This window comes from Dreissena polymorpha, chromosome 2 (assembly GCF_020536995.1).
Source record: "Dreissena polymorpha isolate Duluth1 chromosome 2, UMN_Dpol_1.0, whole genome shotgun sequence".
Taxonomy (NCBI): domain Eukaryota; kingdom Metazoa; phylum Mollusca; class Bivalvia; order Myida; family Dreissenidae; genus Dreissena; species Dreissena polymorpha.
Window position 1 is genome coordinate 120,664,270 of NC_068356.1, and position 14,483 is coordinate 120,678,752.

The window sequence follows — 14,483 nt, forward strand, 5'->3', positions numbered from 1 at the left end:
TGTATATTACAAACATCCTAGCATTGTGACCGATTACACAAAGTCGAAGGAAGAGACTAAACAAACCTCGCGGCACTGTGATTGATATATCCAAGTTTCATGAGTTTGATGGACTCAAACTCGTTAGAACTGTGATTCATAAGGTCTATGGAGGCATCATAACATACACATAACATATATCATGATTGATACACAAGTTTTCGGGAAGCGATTGTCATTAAAAAGTAATACTGTGTTTTTATTTGTTGTTGATCAAATAGTACTCATACATAGAATAATGTATAGTGGGAAATACAAAACAGCATATCCATAAGGCAAACAAATAAAATATCAAACTTACAAAAACATACAAACTTAAAAGGCAGCACTTAAATCAGCGGATTAGTCACATAACATCAGTGGATCAGCCATATGAGGTACACATAGGCATTGGCAATACACAGCACTACCATTATATGTAATATTAATAACTATCATAAACGCATTCAAGACAATAGTGCCTTACACTGTTCACATTTGTGAGAATAAAAGTGTATGTAAGATTTTGTAAGTTGCTAACAAATAATATTTTCTATACTTACATAAGGTGAATATGAATACAGTATTTTAAATGCTCAATTTATTGGTATGATATAGCACTACTGCAATACAAGATGGCTTAACATGTGGAAGTAAAGTAAATAACATGACATTAAAAATACTAGTATTACAAAAGATACAAGCATACAGTTGATTATGTATACCAATTTTGAACAAAATGTAATAATGAGTGTGCATTTTATGAGAGAAATGAGCTTATGACTACAATTGCTAAACACTGTATATCATACATGTAATATCACCAACTTAACCATTGAAATATATTAAATACAATCCTTAGGAAAATAATGGCACACAGCAATCTATCAATTCAAACAAACAGAGAAACCAAACTGTATGGAAATTCACACAAAGATCTTGGTTCTTTGGGTAAAAATGCTTCTCAATCAGAATATTAAGAAAAAACTGCCAGATAAAGACTGGCCAACTGCATATGTATCAGTATTACGTACAAGAATTTTGCATTGAACTTACACGAACACATTAACAACTATAAAAGATACAACTAGATTACACTCAAAAGCCTCTGGAATGAAAACACAGTGGTCATTTTTTTGAAATTCTTGGAATCAAAACAAAATCAACAGCTAGTACACATAATTAAAAACATGTTTCATTAGCAAGGAATAAAACAGTACTGAATATTAGAAAAAATATATTAACTATGAAGACAACATTTTAATTTACGAAAACATCAATTTTGTGCATAAATATATTAAAGATTAAAAAACAGGACCTATGTTCTCCATAAGAAAAAAAAATGGTATGAAATAACAACATTAATCGTTAAATTGCCACAGATGACAGGTTTTTGTACTTGGATTTTTTTCCAAATCATGATCATGTATTGTGCACATCTATTTAACCTTTGAATGAGAATGATTAAGATAGCCTCCTTGATAGAGCAAATAGACCACTAGGTCAATTTAAGGTTGAAGGTAGTTTGAATTAGGACCTTTATCATGTTGTATGATTAACAGTATCATGATTACATCAGTTTGACACCACTAAAGGGGCATAAGTAAATCTGCATTTCAATTTTGGATAAAAAAATAGATACGTTACTTAGAGCCACTGAAAGAACTGTGAATAATAAAACTGATTTGATCTAATATTTGTGTAAGTTGCATTCCTAGCTGCACATGTTCAGGAGTGTATCCCTTTCAGTGCGGGAACTGAATTTTGAAGGCCTTTGCAAACAGTTTGGATCCAGATGAGACGCCACAGAACGTGGTGTCTCATCAGGATCCAAACTGTTTGCTATTCTGATAGTATTCTTTGGAAAAAAAAATCGAAGAAAATGCTAATTTTAGAAATTCAGCAGACGACATTTTAGCAGAAGACAAATTTCCCAGCATTCAAAGGGTTATCATAGCTTTATGAATAGGTCTACACATCAATTACTGCTAATGCACAGTGCACATGATGCATAATGGACAATTATGTAGTTATGTTATTTAATTATACATTTTAAAAGACCCTTAAAGTCACAATGAAATGGAAAGTATATTGCAGACATTATTACAGAATATAACGACATCATACAAAAGATAAGAAGAACAATAAGATTTTCTTGCATGTATGCATTGTGTTTGAAATGTTATAAAATACCTACCTGTATTTGAGAACTTTTAATACAAAAAACACAGACATTTGCTAAAATATGCTGTGACTCAGTAAGCATATACAAATACATGTAGACTTATAATAATGCTTCAATTAGGTCTCTAATACTAGCATACACATGTATGTTCAATCATACAATGTAAGACATCTCTTGCAAATCACTAAAAAAATGTATAGAATGTCAAACTAGAGGGTGGTTACCACTTTGAACTTTAGATGCCAGTTAACAGTAGGAAAAAATAACATCAGCAAGTAAATAATAATTTCTAGGCATTAGACACTTATGAAAATAGAACAATTACTGTTATACTTGGCCTTCAACTGGATTGTATCTCGAGTGTTTGTTTTGTGAGTTTATTTGGTCCTTCCCCACCTGAGGCTGCATTAGTTGAGGACCTGTAGTGTTTCCCCAAACTCCTTCAAAACTCCTTGTAAATGTTATTATTTGACATGTATATGCCGAATAAACCTATCTATCTATCTATCTATCTATCTATCTATCTATTACACACATGTACCTGATTAACATACTAGACTCACCTCAGTTGGGACTTAATTTGAATTTTGAAGAAAGCTGCTATTTCCAGCTTTTTCTTGGATACTGAAAAGTATTCAATTTTGATGTGATCTTGCCATGAGGAGGAAGCTTAAGTCTCTAGAAGAAAACCCCATGTACATGTATTAGGTATTTTACAACCACCTTAAGTCCCATGAGCCATGAACATTGATTGAACTCAGGTAGTCAAGGTCAGATGGGCATGAACCAACCACGCTTACCAGACAAGGATTGGCTGGTATCTTCTGAACAATCTTAAAACATGTAAAAATAGTTTTGGTGATCTGGACTTCAATGTTTGACTACAATTATAGCCGCACATGCAGGTAACACTGGGCTTAAGATTAAAACCATTGGAAATGATCCACAGGCTTGCACTTGCCCCAACATGACCTGCTAATTCATGGTGAATAGATACACATGAGACCGCTAAATTCATATCTTAAACCTGTTTAAACTAGATATTTTTATTATTAAGCTCGACTTGCTCTAGTAAATCTAATAATTGATCAAATGTCACGTTTAAAAAATCAATACCAAAACAATAAGTTATTAATGTAAAATAGCAAAAGAGTTTAACATGTGAAAGCATTTGAATATTACAAAATTATTTCACAAACTTAAACACAAAATTTTTATTAAAAAATATGGTAAAATAACAAATACAATAAATTTTTTGGCAGGTCATACTGGCCACTTTTTTTCACATTATGATATAATGTACAACAGTCCAGCCAGGTCATAGGTAATCTTTGGTACAAGGTTTAAACAAAGTGTCAAGTGACATGGTTTTGAAAATAAAAAGTAGGCTGTATCAGTACATAGGGTATCATTCTGAATGTTTAAAATCTAGTTACTGTCACAGCGTGATCAGTACATACATGTGTTCATACACTGATAACAGCAGAACATGCCCTAAATATTTGGGCAATTTGAAACTTTGGCCTCATGTAGTACACATTACCTTCAGGTGAAAATGATCTCAGTGGGTTAAAAGATGGGTTAACATGAAAGATAAAGGTATATATTTAAATATTTCACAGACAACTGATTGTGACATAAAAGTTATCACTGTGCAATACAGGTGAAAGATGCAACTATCTTAAAATACAATAAAAAGCATGTAATTTTATGGGAACTGGTTTGTTCAATCCCTTTCTTGTCTTGACATTCTATTTTTCAACATGAACAAAATTATATTTTTTAAACAATTATTGATATGGAAGAGGAAGAGAACACACTTCTCAAAACCAATCAGTCATGTAATGCAACATAATATGGTTTTGCCACCATAGAGATTGGGCTGCCATACATTGCAGTTAATAAAGAGTGAGAATGATAGAGAATGCTCTAACATTTATCCAGTTCAATACACTAATAAATAAGTACACATTCACTACTTGATAAATAACACTTCATTTTAATCATTTAACAACATGTGGACAATAGGAGGTGTAAATAATAATAAAAAAAGCTTCATGAAATAGCTGGTTTCACAAAATTGTGACAGGTGATTGGATATGAAGTGTTTTTTTGTTTAGTTGTATTTATCCTCACACTTTTTGAAAGCGTGGGGATATTGTGGTTATCTCCGCCATCTGTCCGTCCATCCTTGCCACTATCTCCTCCTACACTATTAGCACTAGAACCTTGAAACTTACACACATGGTAGCTATGAGCATATGTGCACTATTTGGAATTTTGATTTGACCCCTGGGTCAAAAGTTATGGGAGTTGGTGTGGGGCTGGGTCAGAGATTTTCACTCATTTTTTATGTTATTTTACATTAACTTCTTCATTTCTACACCAATTTACTTCAAATTGATACTGAACATCTCTTCAACAATATGGTCAATCTCAACTATGCATGGCCCCATTGCCAAACCTGGGGCGCCCCCTCGGTCAAACATGCTGTGTCGGGGTTCGCGTCAGCCTCTGCCGCGCCATTTCTAGCTGTTTTCAACAGTATTTTAGACATATAATGGCAGTCAGTTAACCAACTCGCCATTTTCCTGCAATAGCTGGTTTATCTTTACTTAAGTGTACATACAGTAATATTCATTTTAGTAACAGACAACTGCCCTATTGGAATCAGATGGGGATTAACCTTAGAAAGGATTTCACGAAAAATCCCCATACAAGTTAAGAGAAAGGGCTAGGGTTTGAGCCCCAATCCAAGGATGTGTAGTCAGCTCTCTACCAACTGACCTAACCTGATCAGTGTTAAGACATACCATCCATGCAAGTATCAAAGCTTTGTAGCCAGTGCTATTGATGTCAGATGAAACTCACCATTTTGGTATGACCAAGAATTGTGTATTTGGACCTTCTAATCAAAATGAGGTCAGATGATGGGGATCAAATCATTTAATGATAGCTTTTGAAGACGTAATCTATCAAGTGTTAAAGCTTCGTAGCAAGCTGTATTGATTAAAGATAAAAAACAAATCATTTTGGGTCAACATAATACTTTGACCCAGGTCCAAAAGTAAGTAGATTTCAAGATCAAAATGAGATCAGGTGATTTGGATGTGTTTACCCTGTTCATAGTTAACATCAATTCAAGTAATGAAGCTTTGTAGGAAGCGGTATGGATGCAGGCAAAACACGTCATTATGGGTTTACCAAGAATTTTGACCTTCTGAATAACAATTATCCCAGTCAAAAAAGTATGTCATTGTCTAGGTCATATGAGGTCAGTGCTTGTATTCACTAAGCCCAGAAATATACCTAAATAAGAATTTCAGATAAAAATTTCATTAACAAATCTGATATTTTCTGCTTAAAAAGTACTCAATATTTTTGTTTAAAAAAAATATATTAAAAGATTTAAACAGGAAATATAATGAATACTTGCCCAGGTGATGAGGGCATGTTGATATATAGTGTTCAAAGATATCATCCATTCAAGTACATGTATCGAATCAATGCTTTGTAGAAAGCATAATTGATGTTATTAATGTCATTTTAATTGCAGTCAACATAAAAAGAATGAATGGACAAGCCAATTGCTAAATACATCCCAGAATCTTTTAATGTTGGGGCATACAAAAATGATATCTTGCAAACAATTGTGTATTACAGCATGGATTCAAATGTGTGAAAAAGATACTTTTTGATTTAAAATAATACATTAAATTTCTGTACATTTTCTTTCTTTTCTGGCAATTTCAAGAACTTTACAGATATTCAATACTTATACAGAAGTGCCTAAAAACTGTTTTTGTTTTAAACATTGAACACTGAAGGCAGATTTTACTCACTTGCTTCAGCTTGTACATTCTCATCTACCTGCGCAGAAGCAATCTATGAATTAAAACAGTCAATCTGACGCAGTGTCACTTTTCAAGTTGAGCAATCATTGCATGTCACTGGAATTCATGGAAACAATGATGTTCCCTTTTTAATGCCTTGCGATCTTCCTGGTGTCTTGTGTTAATGAACTTTCTGCTTGTCATGTTGACCACGAGTGGATGGTTTTTTGACAATGTATGTTGAGTAGAAAAAGTGTAAGAATAAAACAAGGTAACTGAAATACATAATCAAACAGAATCGGATGTTTCTGTAGTTGTGGTGGCATTGCTTTCCCTCATTCAGAGCATTGTAAGCTACAATATTCACCACGATTCCCATGATCATCTGTATAACCTGGAGTGTTGTAATAAACATGTTTACCCATTTTGGTAGCTGGTATTGTAAGGCTCGCACACAGTAGTAAGAGTACATAAAGGAATGAACAACATAGTTCATCACCATAAACCACCTGCCGGGTGCAATTTTTTCAGAGTAGCTAAACCAACAGTACCAAAGAACAGTAATGTGGTGATACCAGTGGAGAAATATCAGCGGCTGCTTTCTCAGAACAATGAATACTGTGTCCCCGAGCTCTAGAACTTTTGACAAGGTGAATAATGCTGTCCAAAAACTGGATACATTACCCTGGTCGATGAATGAACTGTTACAGCACGAGTAAAAAAATCCTTGGGTCTTAAGGCTCCACACCATTTCTGGCAGGGTGCGAAAGGAGCCAATGATGCTGAATACTGCTAGAAGTCCACTCCACAAAGCCAGGTAAGGTCGCAGCTCGTATCTTTTTCTGTTTTGCATGTACACTTGGGTTCCAAATATCACTATGAGATACACGGCAGAGTAAATGAAGCTATCCGCCCAATGGGCCTGCATGTAGTTGTCAAACGCAATCTCATCGTGAGTCTGTTCGAATTTAAAAACGTACGTCACGTTGATTTTATCCATGTTTTTAGTAAGCTGTTTATTCTCCATCTTTTTTTGTTTAACCCAAATTTAATGAACTGTCAGAGAGTTTGTAGGTTAGTAGGAGCCACACTTGTCACAAGTTACGCCTAAACATGTGTTGGTTGTCAAAACCGAAAATGAACAAGTCTGTATTTATTGGCTGCTTTGATGACCTGTTATTCCTAAACCAATGAAAAGCCTTGTTGCAAAATGGACTAGATTATGAATCAAAATGGCCGACTTCAATTGCAAAATACGGAAGACATCGACTTTTCTGCTTATTATTTGTATGATCCTGATTTTTTTTGTAGTTAATGGAAGAACAGCCTAAACTAATATTTGAATTTTTATTGTTATGAAACTCACCTATGTGTAAATCCAACTTAAACTTAATAATTGTTTATTTTTATTACCTCCCTTGAAGGCTACACTGCACCGATTTCATATGTGAAATATAACCTTAGTTTTACAAGTGTTGTAAACAGTAAATAAACATGTTAATTATTGGCATTTATTACCATTAGTATTTGTAAATTCACCGTGTTTAACTATACCTATCACTATGCATTAATTATTCAGTCAATGTGTAAGAAAGTCACTGATGTCCATTTGACTTCTTTTGCAGTCTTGACATCATAAGGGTTGCATGTTTGTATGTTTTTCTGCAGTAAATTTGGAGTTTAGAAAAAGTAGTTCCAATATCATGCATATTATACAAATTATCAAATATTCTGGTAGAATTAAAATATTTACAGCTTATTGCAGGAAATAAATTAGGCTTTGGATGCTTTTTAATTTGAATAAAGATGCTACTGAGGTTGATGTTCTTATACACTTGTATTTTTTATGATCAATTCAGTTGTGAGATTTGCCATTGGGACCCCTTCAACTGGTTTAAACCCCTATTGTATGCATTAACCAATCCAAGGCGATGATGCCAGCTTAAATCAGGATTTTATGTTAAATGTTTAATTGTATGTATTGTGTTGTGTTGACAATTGTTCATTTGACTTAAATAAAAGGCTAGCTGAAAAGAATTTCTCTACTGATTACAGTGTGCTCTTGTAGTTTAACTACTGGTACTTGTATGTATTGTTATTAAACCATGGCCAACACCAGAACTCCAAATCATTGGTTATTACTATTATTAACTGTATATTATTTCTTAAACAATTAAGCAAGAATATTTCATTGGATAATAAGTTTTTTTCCGTAGTATTTGTCATTGCTATTATTTTCTGTTATGTTTCTTTACAGATTTCATTTCATTTGCTTTTTGTGATGATGCCGTCAATGTCAAAGATGCGGAAGATTCCAGTTCCAACAAGACTGAATTTAATAAAGGGGAACACAAGCAACCAAGGAGAGACAGTCATGTAGACAATGTTGATCAGGGCTCTACACATGGAGATTTGGAAGTGGAAAATACAGATGACCCAAAGAAAGCCTTTGAGGAAAGCAACTACATTGTGAATAAAGCGCATGTTAGTCCGGAAGGTAAAGTGATAACTGAAGTTGTATCAGAAGATATTGATGTTAATGAAGTTTCAGACATTCTACAAACTGAAGAAACATCAAAGCCTAAGCTGGATACTGAATCAGTGTTGAACTCAAATAATTCAATTGTGCAATGGTTTCGCTATTTATTTGACCCGATTCTTGAAGAATTCAAAGAAGGGATATTTCAAAATGTCACAAATAAGGTAAATTTAACAGCAAAGTCTGAAGCTGCCAGTGAGATTAATGTAGTTACTGTAAATTCTACTTCTGAAATATTAAATACCACTATGGAAACCAGCTTAAATACAACAGTTGAAAGCGATAAAAATAACAGTACAACTGACACTGCTAAAAAATCAAAGTTTCAGTGCACTGGTAGAAGTGCAATTGAAAACTCAAACGCAACTGTCCAATTAATTTCAACAGCAAGACTGACGCAGATTTTGAATCTAGAAAAAAATGCAACAGACAATGTAACAGACTGCTTATTAGTGATGTTTTATGCTCCTTGGTGCCATTTCTGCGCAAAAACAGCACCACATTACAATGCTCTCGCAAGGGCTTTTCCACAATTAGACTTTCTAGCGGTTGACACAGCCCAGTTTAGCAAGTGAGTAAACTTCGTAGTTTTTTAATGAAATATCACTACTGGCATTTCTAGAGTATTACCACTCTTTCAGTAATTTAATATCTTTAACGTATACAAAACAATTATTAAAAAAAAACATCCTAGAAACATGTTTTGTTTAGTTTACATTTGGGCTTGAAATGTTTATATGGGCCCTCAGTTACTGACTTCAGAGATTTAGAGGTTTAACTAATAGTGTGACATTGATATTTATGGTTGCTCTTCTCTTTGTGTTTAGGAGGGTACAACATAACAAATAGATAACTGATCATTGATGGCTTGTCTTTTATTTTTCAGTCTCCTTGCAAAATTTGGTACAGTCTCAGTTCCAAACATTCTGGTCTTTCATCAGTCCAGAATGGCAGTGAAATTTAACGAGACCGAGAGGATATTTGAAAAATTTGTATCCTTCGTAACTAATGCTACAGGTAAGATTAGCTTTAATTTAAATGAAAATCGTGGTGAAATTTTGATGAGGTTACTGCTAAATATGTTGTACTTCCCCAATGTTCATTTTCATCACATCAATAAAAGTAGTCGTTTATAAGTTTTAAGAACAATCAATGGGTGCTGTGTTGTAAAATTTAAGCTTGACTCTTTGACATATTACTTACCCAAATGTTTGTATTGGCATCTGCAATATGCTCTGGTTAAGATAAAAATGTAACATTTCCTTAACACTATTTTAATTTATACTTCACATATGGGTTAAGGGTCATAGTTTGAAGTAACTAACAAAGTTCCATAAATCTGTTCCGCAATTTTTCAGAATTGTGCCCCTTTTTCACTTAAAAGATTGGTTAAGATTATCCTCAACATCTCAATTTCGCTACTTTTCCTCTTATGGTATTCAATTTAAGCTTCAAACATGTGTGGGGTTGTTGTATGAGATCACCACACACTTCCATGAGTCTAATGAGCAATTTAGCAGTAGAATGCCCCTTTTGCACTTGTAGGTAAAGAAAATATTTGAAGTTAAAGATTAAAACCTCCATATCACCGTTTTAACTACACAAATTCACACAGGTATTTGGGGTCATTGTGTAAGGTAACTTACTTAGGTCCATAACTTTTATTTGCAATTTAGCAGAATAATGTCCCTTTTTTAAACTTAAAAAATTGGTAAAGGTAAACATGCAGCATTTACTTATCCCTGTTTTTCTACACCAATTCAACTAATACTTTACACATGTGTTAAGGGTCAATATGTGTGGTCTCAGATAAGAATTCCATAACTCTGACCTGCAAGTTAACATAAATGTGCCCTTTTGTTAACTTAGAAAATTGGCTACAGTAAACATGCAATATCTCCATATCACAGTTTCTAATACAGTTGTGCCATTTAAACTTAACACATGTGTTCAGGGTCAGTCTGTGCGAGAAGTCATTGGACAAGTTTCATAACTCGACCAGCAATTTAGCAAAATAATCCATTTTTTTTGTAATTTGAAAATTGGTTTAGGTTCTATTTCCTTATAACCTTTCAGGTAACATACCAAGGTTGAAAACTCTTACCTGCAAAGCAAAAGTATGCTCCTCTTTGTACTTCAAGAAAATTTTAGCATGCAACAAATCCTATCTTTAGCTGACATGTTGACATAGCATGGTGTTGTGTTCGGAGCTAGTTGGCTCAAGGTGTGTCAGTTGTCTCAACCATTGAAAAAAACAACACTTTTAATATATGCTTTATTGTTTTCTCTATTTAACCGGCGACTATCATCTCTCAAATGTAAGTTATTTGAATGCAGGTCTACAGCCGAACACCTCAGTGCAAGTGACCGAGGCAGATTATCAGGGCCCGGTTCCTAGCATCCCTACCAACGAGCCGGACTATCTACTCCTTCTGTCCTGGCTGTTTGTGATATGCTGCAGCTCTTACATGGTTGTCAAGTCCAACAAGGGCCAGCAGTGGATCAACAAGGTCAGGATCCTGTGGCAGGAGCACCAGCACATTGACTGAAATGGCCAATGGTCTGTGGGTACAGCTAGTCTTTGGAATAGATGGGTCAATTAAAGGTCTTATGTAGCTGAGGGTTGGGCATAATTATAATGTCTTGAAGCTGGATGATGATTAAAATGTTTATAAACGGAATGCAGCTACAAAGCAGTAAAATTGAAAAGCTTTGATGGTATCTGGTGTATGAAAAAGTTTAATGAATGTATGCAGCTACAGGCCAATCAACAGTCAACCTTTTCGGTCAACTACATGAAATTAATTGTCAAGCCAAATAAGAAAAAGTCGATGCCAACTGATAATGTAAAAGTATAAATTATAAACAGCAAAAGGTACAGCAATACATAGACTTTTTACCTATTGGCTGGCAATAGGAACAGACAAATTAGTAACAAGTAAATAGGTTAAAAAGAAAGTGTATGTGGTTCAAGTTACAGCATGAGTTTGTCTGCTCCTAATCTACTGTTATATAGCCAGGCAAGGTACAGCAGAACAAGACATCCTCTCTGATAACAAAGTTGAGATTAGAAGAGTTGAACATTATTTTTTTTCTTGATTCAAAATTCATTCCATATTTTAACGTGCTCTTTTTGCACTTGATTAGAACTTATCATGTATTATGAACCGAAAAATAAAGATATAAGTAGGCTGAGATCATGTATAAACATCAGTATAAACATTTGAACGTGCTCTATTTGCAATGGATTAGCACTGATCATGTATTATGAACCGTAAATTAAAGATGTTAGTAGGCCCAGATCATGTATAAACATAATTAGTACTAAGGAGTTTGGGAATATAGATCAGTATTAGCCAGTGTTTGAGAATACTGTTGATGGTTTAAGGAATTTGAAGCAATTAGTATTTGAAACAGTTTAAACAAGTTTAAACATATCCTGTGTAATGCCAAAATAGGTCTTATGCCAGCATAGCTTCAGACCAGCCAGTGGAGTCGTGTAGTATGGTCAGGAGCTACCATTTCTGCTTATGTGGCCTGACACCTTGCATGATCACTGATCAGGCTGCACGGATGCGCAGGCAGGCCTGAAACTAAGATTGCAGCATGTGGCAAAAGACCCATGTCTTTCTTGTATATCCAGTATGTTTGCAACAATTTGTCTAATGGCATATGCTGCCAGCATAGCTCCAGTGAAGGATGCTCATTTGCAGTCTTGTCAGAAGCTACCGTGTTCACTACCATGGTAAGTCAGAAAAGGGTTTTTTGTTCTCGAAAGCTGAGTTGGTTGCTCGCGACCAAATTGCATGAAGGCACAATCTGGCTTGTTGCTACTCTGGCCCAATATGGCATAATACTCATTTTTGCATGAGGCAGGTCATACATAGTACATATCTGAGACTTGTTACTGACATGTGTAAGTAACATTTAAGTTGCATGCTTGTATTTTTATATACAATAATTCTTATGACCTGGTTGTAAAATTATTAAAAACCTTTTTTGGATTGCAAAAATCAGTTGAAACGCTGCTTGCTGTTTATCATTGATCATTTCATTTGTAACATTTAAAACATAATTTTACTGTTTCTTGGATTACATGCACCGCGTTTCCTTCTTAAAAGTTATTGTTTTACGTCCAGAATACAGCTTGATATATTTGGGAAGAAAAGCAAAGCTGTTTCTACTAAACTATATAATGCATGAATGTTTATTCAGAATCTGTTGTTCATTATTGTGTATTTAACAGTCAATGGAGAAATCAATTATATCAAATGTAGATTATAGTGTTTCATTATCATGACCGATTTAACCTACATTTGGAAAATTTTGTTTTTACTAAAATTAAACTATTTGATAAATATGCATGAGATTTGTCTGACGAAAAAGAATAAAAAATGATTTAACAGTCTGTTATATGTTTTCATTATTGCTTTTTTTGTAGGCTTAACATGCTTATGATATATGCCTGTAACGACCACCTAGTTTAACATACTTTCTTTCCCTTTGTTTTCATTGAGCATATTTTACATAATTTTTATACGTGCTATATACATAACCATTCATAATATGGTACTGAACTGAGTATGAAATTTGTGTGTACCCACCTTGATAATGATGGAAGGGCATATAGTGTAACACCTGTGTTTGCATGCTTGTTTGTGTGTTTATTTGGGATATTTCGTGACTGGCGCATAACTTTGTTGTACATGATGGGTATCAAAATAAATTGGCACAATGATATCTATATTAAGATGAAATGGCTTTAAGGTCAGAGTCACAGTTGACACAGAGTTTGAATATTCCTTATATGTACATTATCAAAGTACATGTTTGTGTCCTGCTTATTTGTCATTTGTTGTGCTGGAAGGGATTTCTAAATAAATTTGCACAAATGACAATAATTTCAATACTTAATTTTGCAACTTTCACTAAGTCAAAGCCATTTTTTGTCCATGGTACCAGTAACTGAATCCTTATAATTAAAATGTAAATTTATAATTTATATCATTAATTGTAGAAAACATTAATTTCACAACATTTTACTTAAACACATTTTCTAATGTTGTCTGACTTGTTGACAAATGTGTAGGGATGCTAACATAATTATATGACAATAAAATAACACAACTTTATATAGAATACAAACAGAAAACTTTGATAACAGAAAGTACAAGTAGGAAGACAACAAATCAAACATGCACATATTATATAAATTGGCTGGGGAGTTTGCAAGTCTATTATGTATGACATTTTATAATAATTAAGTTGAAGTGTTGCTAAAAAAAAAGATATTTAGCGAAAGGACAGTGTAGATGTATACAGCTAAAAAGACCATTCACCTAAGAACAACAAAACATAAACAACAACATAAAAACAAACAACACTAACACTTAAAATAGGCAAAAGATGAGAAATATCTGTAAGTAATAGTGACCCAATAAAGTATACTGTACAAAACTTCTTAACATAAATTTGAAAATTACTTTGTAAAATATGAAAAATATCATTTGTATGCTGCGTTTACACACTGAATTAATATATAAATTTATTACCTACAGTTATTTTGTGAAAATTTTGAGTGTACGTAACAAGTAAATCTTATGCAAATAATCATGATATCGGGGTAAATATGTGATACAAAGTCACGATTAAATGAGATGCCTGCAAATTGCCATTTAAAATATTCTATGTATCTATGAAGGCAATATCGCAAAAAAAAATAATATCAAACCGACGTTGTAAAGTAAACCATATTTTGTTAATGCATAATTGCTTACACTTAAGGCCAATGGTTTTAAGTTTGACAATTTCGTTGAATCTTTTTTTATCATTAGTTTTTACAATTTTTGCAATAGTATGATTATTGCAAAGAATTCATGTAATATTCATTTTGAAGACAATACATATC

At 33.6% G+C, this 14,483-nt stretch overlaps 2 protein-coding genes across 2 annotated transcripts; one reads left to right on the forward strand and one right to left on the reverse strand.

Annotated features, from left to right (window-relative positions):
• Positions 1-217: 217 nt before the first annotated feature.
• LOC127868767 (elongation of very long chain fatty acids protein 6-like) lies at positions 218-7,191 on the reverse strand. The gene has a single exon (XM_052410819.1). It carries the CDS (start codon positions 7,061-7,063, stop codon positions 6,218-6,220), a length of 846 nt encoding a protein of 281 aa, XP_052266779.1. The 5' UTR covers positions 7,064-7,191; the 3' UTR covers positions 218-6,217.
• A 43-nt stretch (positions 7,192-7,234) lies between these two features.
• Positions 7,235-12,983, forward strand: LOC127868762 (uncharacterized). Its single transcript, XM_052410811.1, has 4 exons — positions 7,235-7,323; positions 8,294-9,146; positions 9,462-9,592; positions 10,913-12,983. Exons 1-4 carry the CDS (start codon positions 7,269-7,271, stop codon positions 11,122-11,124), a joined length of 1,251 nt encoding a protein of 416 aa, XP_052266771.1. The 5' UTR covers positions 7,235-7,268; the 3' UTR covers positions 11,125-12,983.
• The last annotated feature ends 1,500 nt before the right edge of the window (positions 12,984-14,483 follow it).

What these genes read in the sequence shown, in the direction of transcription:
- LOC127868767 (XM_052410819.1), bottom strand. Translation starts at nt 7,063, where the DNA reads ATGGAGAATAAACAGCTTACTAAAAACATGGATAAAATCAACGTGACG.
- LOC127868762 (XM_052410811.1), top strand. Translation starts at nt 7,269, where the DNA reads ATGGCCGACTTCAATTGCAAAATACGGAAGACATCGACTTTTCTGCTT. An exon ending in GACTTTTCTGCTTATTATTT is followed by an intron (nt 7,324 to 8,293) that starts GTATGATCCTGA and finishes GTTTCTTTACAG; the next exon opens with ATTTCATTTCATTTGCTTTT. An exon ending in GACACAGCCCAGTTTAGCAA is followed by an intron (nt 9,147 to 9,461) that starts GTGAGTAAACTT and finishes TTTATTTTTCAG; the next exon opens with TCTCCTTGCAAAATTTGGTA.